General features: G+C 38.3%; 1 protein-coding gene across 2 annotated transcripts in view; it reads right to left on the reverse strand.

The window, feature by feature from the left end:
* The window catches only part of nrg2b (neuregulin 2b), a 69,610-nt gene that overhangs the window by 18,340 nt on the left and 38,028 nt on the right, over window positions 1–13,242 (reverse strand). For both annotated transcript variants that reach the window (XM_067598652.1, XM_067598651.1), the window contains exons 3-4: window positions 10,600–10,718; window positions 9,696–9,819 (exon numbers count right to left, since the gene is read on the reverse strand). In XM_067598652.1, coding sequence (XP_067454753.1) covers window positions 9,696–9,819; window positions 10,600–10,718 — 243 coding nt within the window. The remainder of the gene's footprint in view (window positions 1–9,695; window positions 9,820–10,599; window positions 10,719–13,242) is intronic.

Consider the following 13,242-nt stretch of genomic DNA (forward strand, 5'->3'; position numbering starts at 1 on the left):
TTCATTATAAAACTGTAGGCCAATTATTACTCTTTGTACTAAAAATGTTAAAACTATAAAGATTTAATATCTCTAAAAAACCTTTCAGAGCACTTTTTGCTTATATTTTTGGTATATGCTGGGTGAGCAGTTTACATTTGAATGAGCATATTTAGTTCTTCTTAATACTGCAAATGCATTACCCAAGATACAAGTCAATCCAACTGAGTTGAATGACAGTTAACAAGATCATTTTAACTGGTTAACATGTTAGCCTGGATTTGTTAAGCAATGTACAAAGGTCGGTAGGATTGTGTTTCTGTGAGTTAAAAAAATGTTTAAACCTGCATCAATTGATTCATTTTGGTCACTTGGGAGCAGCAGAACAAGCTCTAAACACAACATAGATATAATATCAACTTATTAAGTTAATATGGCTCACATGCTAGCTAATAGTTGCCTATTTACACATCCAACAGAAAAGAAGCAGAACAGCATTCATTAGGAGTCATGATTCTGGCCACCTGGCAAATACTCACTCTCCTTTCAGCTCTGTTTTGTTCTCTTAGCTGCTAAATGTTCCACTAAGTTCACCAGCTAGTTGCTAACTTTATCTCTCTGTTGTTTGGTGATGGTCATGTAGCTTACAATTGGTTTATCAGAGCTTTTTCACTGGAAACAGCTGTGTGTGTGCTCGAAAACTAAAACAATGAGCTGAAGCAGGTTTCTTTTGAGTCAGAATATGTTGAATATGTGAACAACAATGCTGTATAACTGACCATCTGGACATTTCCTGCTATAGTTTTGACTTTACCAACATGTTGCAGTGTAGAGGTATAGCTGCGGTTATTGCTTTAACAACACACAGGTACTCAGAACGTTGCTGGATGTGCTTTACAGAGGTCACTGTATTTTGAGGTCAAATTTTAATGAAGCTGAAATGTGGGATGCAAAACCCAGCAGGATATACAGTATATGCAGTATGCCCTGTTTAGACATGCAGCAGTTTAGCAGACTGCAGCTGCATTCTCCATGGAAAACAATATTCTGGCTCTGTGTAATGCTGTGTGTGTGTGTGTTTCATATGAAAACCTGGTAACCCATCACAAAATATACCCCAAACCCCCTATACTAAGCTTTTAAACATGAGGACCTGCCAAAACAACCTTCTGACAAATGCAAAAATGGAAAACTCTCATATTTAACTTGTTTTCACAAGGACAGATATACAAGAGCGCACGTACGCTCACACACACGCACACACAGAAAGCCCTCCACAATGTGTGAGTATGAAAATGTTTGGAATAGGTTTTGGTATTTCTTGGGCATAAATAATAGCAACAGTTTACATGCAGCTGCGCAATGTGGAGTTTTGTTTCTGGATGGGTGGTGAGCTGTCAGCAATACCACGGGCTGAATATGATTCATATTCTGGCATCAGCCATCAAACTCACAACACTGTAACTAACAAGCAGGTTCTTCACTGCATCACAGTAACTAGAAAATTGATATACATAACACATACATAGTCCACAATATTGGTATTTTTGATGCAAAGTATTGATACTTCCATTCTTTTCTAGTCTATTCATTCTTATCAAGACAACACATGACCTCATTTCAAATGATGTCCTTGAGAAAAGTAATCTTTCTGAAAGAGCGCTTAAGATCCTCAGATGTCTTGAATAGTGTGTTATAATGGGTGTCATGGCTTTTACCCAGCCATAATTGATATCATCTTTTTATTGCTATAATTGATAGTAAATCACATTTTTCTGCAGTCAAATGAAAAGTATGTATGTTATAGTAAATCTGATTAAAGTGTAATGCACATTGTACACAAATCACTACAACTGATAAACCACAGTTTTATGATATTAAGGGTGTGGCCTCATTACAGTCATTATAGCATAACAGCAGCTCTATGGCAATTTCAGCCACCCAGAGTAATAACCGCACTGTATTTATTACAGTGATTTAGAATCTGGTCAACATACATCCAGTTTAAAATGCAAAGACCTTCATCTTACCCTCATGCATATACTGTCCATAAAACTGACTGGGTATCCTTTTCTCCTCTTTCTCACCACTAAAGAGACAACTTGCATTTTGAATCAATTACAGCAAAAACCCTCGGAAGAGCCCACTCAGCAATTTCCCATAGAGTTATAAATAGAGCAGAGAGAGAGAGAGGTGGGAGACACTCGGAGCAGAAGCAGCCCTATGCCGACAGAGCTTTTACTGTATATCTTTTTTTTTCTCTCTCTCTCTCTCTTTTGCTTCTCATTTCCCCTCCTCTCTCCACCCTTTATCTGCCCATGCTTGCTTTCCCTTTTTTTCCCGACTGCACTGTTCTTTCAGCCATGAGAACGAGCACAGGGGAAAAAAGCCAGCACACCTTTTGTTCCAACCGTCTGAATGAAAGCAAAGCCTGTGATTCATTTTGTTACATTCATTATACAAAGGGTCATCAAATTTAAAAGAAAAAAAAACAGCAGCCAGCAGCCATGGACATTATGTTCTGACATCAATACTAGCCTGAACTCGTGGTATTTGTAGATTAGATTAGATTAAATGAACTTTATTGATCCATGAGGGGAAATTTGGCATTTTCAATCTATAGCTGGGAATACAGGGGCTAATGTGCTCTGGTGGCTGACAGACTGTAGTTTACCAACAAAGTTTACATGATATCTAAACCACAGATTAATAAGAACTATCTGAAATGCTACAGTGAAAACTACAACATAGACTGAAAGGTACATTCAGTAAGCAAGACACAGCAAGCGCTAACCTGCCAACAGCTCGTATGTCCAATTTAACCTCCACGTTTTAGCAGGGTGCCTTTCTGTATGTGCTGTCCTCCACTTTCCCCTACAGACTCCATTTTGCAGCACAGCATTACTTTCCCCTTCAGGGAGGAGGAGATTATATGTTTCCATGGTTGGCACAAAAGAGTTTAGCAAGTATCACCTCAAATTTAAGGATATTAACAATTATCACTGCCTGCCAGTACTGTGCAGTGCACTGGTTTGCAGCCGTTGTGCAGAGTTGTGTCATGGGTATGAGTGGGGGTCCATATATCTCTGAAGTGAACAGACAGCACAGACAGTCGACAGACAGCAGTCTTATTTACATCCTGTTATCCACTGGCTCAAACAGACAGGCCAACAAAGGATGACAAAGCGAGAAGAAGCTACAGTAACTCTCTGGAAACTGCTGGCTAGTCTGCTGGTTCCTTGCTAGCTCGCTGTAGCCTCTTTAAATATGCAGTATGATCGTATGTAGCACAATCATACACAGACGGTTGTGCAGTCCTGCACTTTGCACATTTTGTACCCCGAAATTGCTCTATACGCAGCTCGTAATGTCTATATGCACCCTCTCGAACAAAGTTTTCTGCTTGTCAGCACCATGTAAAAAAAAAAAAATCCTGATTTATCCTTCAGCAATGACCGGAAGGTTTATCAGATGAGAGATAGAGAGAAAGGCAGAGAGAGAGCGTGAGTGAAAGGGGGAAGCAAAGGATAGATATACTGAAAGAGAGAGAGAGACAGAGAGAGAGAGAGACAGAGGGAAATGAAGAAACAAAGAAATCTGGAACAGACACCAAAGGATCTAAGCATGGATTTCTAGCAGATACAACCAATCGTACAGGAAGCATAACAACAAAGCTCTTGAACATGCACGACTATACACGCCATCTGTAATCCACACTGTCAGGGGAAGCGTTTGATACACCTCTACAAAATGACCCAGCATGTATGGCAAGTTGGAACTGAAGGATTAAAACCTCCAAGCAGGAAAGCATACATTTCAATAAGTTGAAAACAACAGTTTAGGTTAATACAAAGCTTGGTGGCAAATGCAGTTCAAATTTAAAAACTGCACTGAGCTTACAGCTGTTTTTGATGTTATTTTTCACCTCTACTACACTAGTGTAAGATGAGTCTATTACAATATGTTTGGTAATATCGACCTATTATTAAAATCTGCATTTATTTTCTTCCAGCTGTGGTATGGTGGTAATGATGCTAATTGTTTTTTGCTTTAATTGTAATTTGTGACATGTTCTGTTTTTCTCTGTAATTAGTTGGTATAAAACAACAGTGATTCATCCGATATCCAGATCATGAAGAGGTTTTGCAGTTGTTGTTCTAAACACCTACCAGTCTGGTAGTTCCTTCCTGGGCAAAAATCCTCCCACTCACAGGAAGTGATGCATTTTATATTTACAGATTATTTCAATCAACATAAGAAGAAGAACTGGATAGTTAGCATGAGCAACAAACTCTTTTAGCCGCTCCTGGCCTGCATCAATGCAGAAATAGTTACCACATCACTGCTTCTACATTTCAGATTCAAATTGCCATGAATGTGACCATTAGTTTGTCAAGCAGCTTATCCTGTCTCCTCCTCTACTGGGACAACAAAAAACATGGTGACACAAACAGTCACACAGAAAAGGAGGAGGAGAAAGAGAAGAAAAATATATTTGGATGAAAGGGGAAGAAGATATATGCTGTCAGGGCCAGGCTGTCTATGTCTTACTGAGCACTTGCTAAACATGTTTGGACTGAAAGCACATCAACATCAAGTGTCAGCTGCACAATCACAGACACTTTTACACCAAAGGTAAAGAGCAGGATAAGTATGATTCCCTGACATCAGTATGTTGTAATTGTTGCAGGAGAAGTGATGAAGAAGGAATGACAAAATTACAGCTCTGTACTCCAGTGTTTAGCAGCATCAGGGGGAGACTACTTCAGAACAGATGCAAAATGCACTAAATATGCAAATATCATATTCACTTGTGATTGTGCCTCAGTAAAAAAAATGCTATGTGCTTATTTGTCAACAGATAATGGTTTGAAGTGTTTTGATACAAATTCTATCTCGAAAAAACACAATAAAATGCAACATTATGTTCTTTATGTCCAGTATTAGCTTCTTTGTTGGTGGTTCAATTCCTTGAACCAGCTAGAAAAGTCTCTCTTTACAAATAAAGGCTAAATCTGCACAATCCTATGTATACTTTGAAGGCATTATATCATTAATGTATGTAAGTTGTATTAACATTACACTAAAAGTAATATTCAACATAGTATCATCAACTGAGTGTTACAGATAGGTAATGTTGGGTGTTAAGGGTTGGCAATGCTGTGGTGAGGTAACGAGCATACAGTTGAATATTACTTTAACATCACAGTAAACAAGTGTATTAAAGATATGCTAACACTGACGTAATGGATGGAGGTTGATACCAAGATGAATATTAACTTGGGACCTTCCAAATAAAGCATTTAAGTGTACATAAAAAAAATAATAAAAATAATAACCAATCATATCACAGTACATTTTTGAACTATTTAAGCCTCTCTTCACCTCCGCTAGAACTCCTCTGTCCTCTTTGCTTTACTCGCTGCCCTCAGTATTCAAAGCGTCTTATGGTTACGTACCAACAGACTGACCAACAACAGTCACCAGAGTCAGAAACAGGTTTATTGCCAAATAGGTTTGCACGTACAAGGATTTTGCCTTGGTGTTGTGGGGCATAACTATCAAATCTGGAGTGTGGGACTTTTGTCTCCCCCTTCTGGCAGTGAGAGCAATTATGAAAACACTGTTGACACATGCTTACGTCATAGGCTATGTTGTAGCCTACTCCGTCGCTACTGCCGTGGCTGTAAAACTGTGGATAAACTGTTTTGCGCACCACACAACCCCCACGAAATTACTCCTTTCACTATCAGAATTGAATCCATTACGTCTGATAAAATTCGGAAAGTCTAGAAGAGCCGCACAATTCAATTCTTTTATCCCCGTTCAAGTTAGTAGAGAGCTAACTGGAAGTTAGCCAACTCAGTCGGTGGAAGTCTCTGGGTGTGCATTCAAACACTCAGCGCAGGAATGTACCTCCCAACATGAGATTTAAAAACTCTGTCCCACTCATAATTACCTAATCCAATATAAAAACATTAACAAAGCACCACACATCTGAATTAAACACTGATTTGTCTCTGTGTGTGTCAATCAATCAATGTGTCGTTGTCAAGGCTGTTGCTAGCCTATGACACTTGCAGCTCTTTCTCACAGAACCGTCAGTATGCTACCGGTTAGCTATCATGCCAAAGAGTCTTTTCTAAAGAGCTCCAGGAGGTTTACTCCTTCCTTCGTAAAGTGCCCGGCAACAAAAAAAAGAATACCTCTATTAAAGAAGGGAAGTTTCTGATGTACTGGAGTCAGCCTTCGTGACCCGACTGATGTGAGCAATTACAGGCCTATCAGCATCTTACCCGTCATCTCCAAAATCGCAGAGAAATGTGTTGCTGAACAGTTGACCACTCATCTCAACTGTAGCCCTTACACACTGCACCAACCGTTTCACTCCAACCATTCAGACAGCAAACCTTTTGGAGAACATCAAACTAAAATTGGACAAAGGAGGTGTTGTTGGAGCCATATTTTTATACTTAAAGAAGGCATTTGATACTGTCAACCATCAACACTAATCTGTAAACTCATTTTAAATTTTAATTTCTCCTGAAACACACTGAATTGGATGAAGTCCTATCTTGCAGGCAGAGTTCAATGTGTAAGGTAAATGGGCTGCATTTATAAAGCGCCTTTTTTGTCCAACCACTCAAGCGCTTTACACTGCATGCCAACATTCACTCATTCACACACATATTCATACACTGATGGCAGGGGCTACCATGCAAGGTGCCAACCTGCTCATCAGGAGGAGTATCTAATGCATTCACACACACTCACACACCAATGGCACAGCCTTCGGGAGCAGTTTGGGGTTCAGTATCTTGCCCAAGGACACTTCAACATGTGGACTGGAGGAGGTGGGGATCAAACCGCCAATCTTCTGAATAGTGGACGACCCCTCTACCTCTGATCCACAGCTGCCCCACACTCTGCATCTAACTGATCCCAAAGTCTATGTGTCTGGAGAGATCATACAAGTAGTCTCTCATGTTAAATATTTTGGTATTACCCTTGACTCTACCTTATCCTTCAAAAAACAATTGAAGAAAGTAAAGCAAATAATGAAGTACAACCTGGCTTATCTAACATATATAAAAGCTGCCGAAGAACTACAGCAGCAAAACTATATATGAATGCAATGATCACTTTAACATACTGCATGACAAGCTGGATTCAAGCAAAAGGTAAAACACTGAAGCCCATTCCCTCTGTCTGTACAAGCAGGCTCTCAAAGTGTTAGACAGAGAACCCAATACTTACCATCACTGCAATATTCTTGAAAAATATGACATCCTTAGCTGGGAAAATCTAATGAAATACACTGATGCCTGCCTGATGTTTAAGATCCTAAATGGCAAGCCTCCTCCACCACTTAGTACTTTTATTAAGCAGAAAAATTCAAACAGATCTACAAGATGAGAGTCTCCTCTGAGAGGGGACTGTAATTCCTTTCAGGTCCAGATCCTTCAGCCTATCAGGCTTTTCTGTAAGAGCTCCTCAATCGTAGAACAACCTACCAAATAAAATAAGAAACTGCATGACCTACCACACCTTCGCACAAAGACTCAAGGCCTGGCTTTTGAAAAGTCAGACATGAACATTTCTAATCTACATAGTACATAGTACTCATTTTATTATTGTTGTTGTTATCACTTGCTAACCTGCTGCTTATTTGTCACATGTCCTGTGCCCATTGCCAGGCAGCCAGTTTTGCACATCTTTGGTACGTATAGAATATCTTCTAGTATTTTATTAACAATGTGGTATGTTCTTCTATAGTTGTGTCTTACATCCCTGTGTTACATGGCTTGTGTGTAAGGTGTATATTACCATTTTACTAACCCATAACTGTATCTTTTAACATTTTATCAAGATCAACATAATGATCATTGTATTTTATTTGTCTACTGTTAATGGTTGTGGTCAGTATTGCTTGGCTGTGTTTTGCTGCTTTGTGTTCCTTTTATAGCTATATATGCCGAAATGGTGTTTGTTATTGCAGTATTGATGTTTTGTTGTTCCTTGTTGCCCTGCATGGCTTGTGTTGTCTTGAGAGTTCTTGTTTTGGTGCTGTCTTTACAGCGCCTTGTTGTCTTGTCGTTCTGTAAATTTTATCATTTTATAGGTTTCAAAACTTTTCACCAAAGGACTACCAAAAATACTACTGAAAATTAGCCAGCTGGCAAACACTGGCACATTTACAGAAATGTTGATTAATGTGTGTTGTCCTTATAAATACAAGAAATGAAATGAAATGAAATGAAAATGCTGCGTTCTGCACATACTTCAAGAGTACATTTTTGGTTACACACGGTGGAAATGCCGATATAAAAGATCATCTAAAGATGGCCAAACATAAGCGGTGCTTTACGTGCTGAGAAGAAGAAAGACTACAAAGGCAACTTTCCTTAAAGGCTCTTCCTCGGTTTTTGTTATTAACCAGGTCGAATTATGGTTTAATGTCTTGACGTTTTAATCTTAAACTCGCGACCAGCTTGTGGCATAGCATTGTGAAGATGTAAATTGAAGTTATTTTTATGTTATAGCCTATAAAGTTATTTATAGGCCACAAAGAGATTTTTACCTTGTTTTGTTTAAAAAAAAAAAAAAGCTGGCAGAAAATGTGTCACAGTCGGCCATTTAGCCGGCAGCCTGCACTTGTGCGCACTGACAAATACCTTGGTGGATTTTGGGAAAGAAAATAAAATTTTTCGTCTGCTGAGGTGCTGTCCATGGTGTTGAATGGTGTGCTCGGTAAGTGTGCTAAGTGCTGAAATAATTGAAAACACCTGTGGTGCGTGCATAAGCGCATATATGTGTGTGTGGATTAATGTGCGGTACACTTAAGGATCATGGTTAGGGGGTTTGAAAATATGATCAACCTACACAAGTAAATCAATAGTCTTATTTATTGTAGGCAAGAACAAATGCATTACACCTAGAAGCCATCATCAGTGTCATGAAGTGACACTGAAATACGTTTGTTTTTGCCTACAATAAATTAAAAGACTATAAATCTGTGAGTGCCGGTGTTCTGTAAGTTTTAACTGTGCACTCGATACAGTGTTCAAGATTTGGAGGTGTGTGTGCTGCTACTACTATATCTTTACCCTACACAAATACCTATACAAAGTAAGAGAAAAATATAACTACCACAAAAGACAAATACTACACATATGATATACATACAGTAACAGTCAAAAGTTTAGACACATTTTCTCATTCAAGGGAATGTGAAGGTGTGTCCAGACTTTTGACTGGTACTGTATATAAATAAAATTTAAAATAAATTTTCATGAATATATGTTACCAGAGGCATTTTCAGAGCTGTGCTTGTCACAAGCTAACCTCACTCACAGTAAATTGATCTTTTTGGAGTAAGATACAACACATTTTTGAATGCATGTGGACATAATGTCTAGGTGAAAATCTATTTTAGCTCCTTGCACAAGTTCTTTTTTTATGACTATTGGTAAAAACTGAAAACAACAAGCCTGTGGCTAGGTGGCTGTAAGTGTGTGTATGTGGGGAGGGTGTAACCAGGGAACTGAAGACAAGGCAGTGCAGTGACTAGCTACACAAACACAGTGTCTGAGACCTGAGAGAGACAAAGAGAGGCAGACGGAAAGAGAGAGGGAGAGAGGGAGGGAGGAGAGACCAGGGGAGCGACTACACAGTGATGATCGAGGGAACGGGGGCCGACTGAACTACCAACTTACTTGCAGGACAGCTGGTTAATACCATGTATGAAGTAACAGTCTCCTCCGTTGACACAGTGGGCCTTTTCCGAATCATTGCAGCGCCTCGCGTGACTCACACCTGGAGACGGGGTGGTGGTGGTCACTACGAAAAGGCCAGACAGACAAGAAATAGATCGGCAAAATATGCTGTCATCTCTTTGCTACTGTAACATTACAAGGTGTTCACATTTTACTGGCAGGTTTTGTACTACTGTGGATACTATGCCACACCTTCCCACAGACCTTTCAGTCTGCTTCAGTAAATTAATTTTGAAAGAAACCAGTGTGACAAATCTACTTTCTGGGCTCATAGCCGCTGGTTTTGTGAGTAAAGAGAACCAGGTTCAGTCAGATACACCAACATACTCTTGTCTTCTTTTAAAAACTGCAATGACTTTTTGGGGGTATATTTGCATATAATTGTCCTGTTTATTATCCATTATCCTGTTTTTCCTTATTTTTGTTTTGTAACAGCTATGACTGCTTCCTCTTGTCTGACTTCTTATTTCCATTTTTTAAAATAGTCTGATACTCTGTTGAAAAAAAGAGGACACCTGAGAACAAGAGACTAGATTGCATTACACTGATTACTTTTCAGTTTACATTTGTGATAACATAATTAAGATTTCTCCATCTTTGATATTAAATAGCCTTTATAATAAACACATTTGATTCTATTCTTTGGTGAGTAAAAACCTCCATTGGGTGTAGACATACTGTAGGTGTGCTGTCAAATCTTTGCGGACAGGTGTAACTGCTGAATGTTAACAAAAAGCTCTAAAATCTTTATTAAAATAATGTGGTAATCCAATTTTACTTGTCAGAACAGTATCACATTTGTACAGATATATACAGATATAGATAGGGATGTGTCGTTGCTCACAGATCTGCACGCTGATTATACTCGTGACGTTTTCTTGTCCTAGTGAGTTTTCAGCCACGCAGGTGTAGTTTCCAGAGTCTTCCACACGGACACGACTGATCTGCACCTTAGAGTTTTTTCTTCAGTGAAGAGCAGAGAGGCAGAGGAAGAAGAGGGCAAGAGACAGAGTGATACAGAGCAGATAAAAAGACAGTGTCAGTTGTTTCAAAAAAGGAGCAGACTCATCTCTAACTGGATGAGAAATGTAATGTAAGTGGTAGACCAGCAAAGCTAATGGAGAGTACTTATTAAAACCAGAGACAGACTAGACTTACTCTTTACAGGATTACAGAAATCAGTTAGAAACAATACAATGCAGTAACTGATAAAACACAAACCATAGAACAGATACTTTAAAGTAGGAGGTAACCAAAAAATCTGTTTTAGGGGAAAATTATATTTGATCAGAACATAAAATGAAACCCAAACCTAATATTGCTTTACAACAATAAATAAGAGGACGTCACTCATATCTTTAACTTTGTGCTCTTAATGTGTCTGTAGTCAGGCTGATTTTAAACTAATGATTATTTCCAATATCTCTTATTTTATCAATTATTTTTTTAAGTAACTGTTTAATAGTGTAACGTGTCACAATAGTCACTAATGCCCCTCATACTGTCATTTGTCAGATGCATTCCTCTCATAATAAAGTTGTTAACTAGAAATGATGCTGAAATTTTGACTTCTTCAGATTCCTTTCCTTCCCTGTGCACCTGGATATAGGTGAAGTTGTGTTGGAAATCCCTATTCCTGTTTTGTCCGACCAGCAGTCTGAAAACCAAAGGTAATCAAATTTCAATCTATCTACTAAAGTAAGGAATCTCTGTCTGTCTGTATGAATGTCCTTCACGTATCTCTTCAACCGTTCATCCGATTGAACCCACACTTTGTGGTTGTATGGCTGGGGACCCAAAGGATTGCAGTGTCGAATTTGGTGCAATTTGGACATACGATACATTTAATATTAATAAACTTTGAATAAACCAGCGATCAGTGAGCCTCTCCGCTCTGTGCAGGGGCAGGGCGGAGCTTAAGAGTTCTGCTGACTGACTCCAGCATGTCAGGGAGAGACCAGAGACGAGATGTGACAAAAGTCATAGAAAAAAAGAAAAAAATATAGACAGCAAAATAGAGCTTTTAATCAAGGGTGGACACTCTTACCCCATGTCTAGACAGAAAGCGTAGCATTAGCAGCACATTTAGCAGATCAGGAACAACAGTAAGCGACTACATGGGAGGCGTTCAGGTACATTGTTGAGCATTTTGGAAGCACTCAGAGCCCAATACACAATGACTGTAGTTATGCATGTAAAATGGAGCAAATACTTCTAAAACCAGTTTGTCTCATATGTTCCGAGACGTAGCGATTGTGAAGCCACTACAGACAAAGCATAAATCTTTGGAGCAAACATACACACTCAAATCTGAACTGAGGGCACAGAAAATAGGAATGATCTAAGAGCCCAATATGATTGATCCACTTTATTTTAGGATTCACATTATTTTATTTTTAAATGCAGCTCTTTTTTTAGTTGAAATGAAAAAAACATGTATTTACTGTTAGAGTACTTATTAACTATTATTAACTTATGAACACCATAACACCTCACATCAACCATTAATTGAAGCAGTGGCTTGAGGCCAAGCAATCGGCCCATTCCAGAGAGGCACGTCTTGAACAGGCACTGCACAAATTAAATAAATAAGAGAAAAATAGCAGTAATCAGAACCAGCAATTTTGTGTCATGAATTTGCTTCATCAATTACTTCACAATTAATTGTCAGAATTGCTGTTGTGCAATTTTATCTTGATCAACTAATTAATTAATCATTTCATCACTCGACTGTATTTATGTAAATGTGTGAATATCTAAACTTACTATATTTAATACCAAAGTAAATTTTTGAAAACTGCATCTTTATAGCGGTGAAATCTACTTTTTTCAATTTAAAATTGTATCAGCTAAGTAATAATGTTCAGTTATTCTAGAAACTCAACCTAACTAAACAGGATTTTTTTACTAGCCACCAAAACAACTTGAGAGTTTAAAGACCTCATATTTTAACATTTAAAACCTTTCAGAGAATTTAATAAAAAATTCAAAGTTTCACATTGTATTTACCCATTTAACTTTAGAATTATGTAAATGTTATCTCCAAATAATATGGTCTAAATATTGTTTCAAAGCTTTCTCCATGTAATTGTGGTGGAATTATAATTTTGCCCCAAAACAGTCCAATTTTAAGACAATAAGTCTGAAAAAATCAGAATCAACTGCTGACATGTTTCGGTGTGACATCACTTGAGGAAACTGATCAGATTTTGTACAGCTGCTTCTGGAGATACAAAAGGCTTTTTACAATTTAATTCACATATGCAGTAGTACTCCTCAAGACTTTGAAGTGTTCCCCTTTAAAAACCGCACATGTCTAATATGTAGATGTGTAGAATATAAACTCCAAAAACACAAACTTAACACTGGCTCTCTCTCGAGCCAGTGTTAAGTTTGTCCGTTCTGGGCTACTGTAGATTTAAAGGGCTATTCTAAGGAAATGAAAACACAACGGTTCTTATTGTCAGGTGATTATACACTAATTAAA

Source organism: Thunnus thynnus, chromosome 9 (genome assembly GCF_963924715.1).
Source record: "Thunnus thynnus chromosome 9, fThuThy2.1, whole genome shotgun sequence".
Taxonomy (NCBI): Eukaryota; Metazoa; Chordata; class Actinopteri; order Scombriformes; family Scombridae; genus Thunnus; species Thunnus thynnus.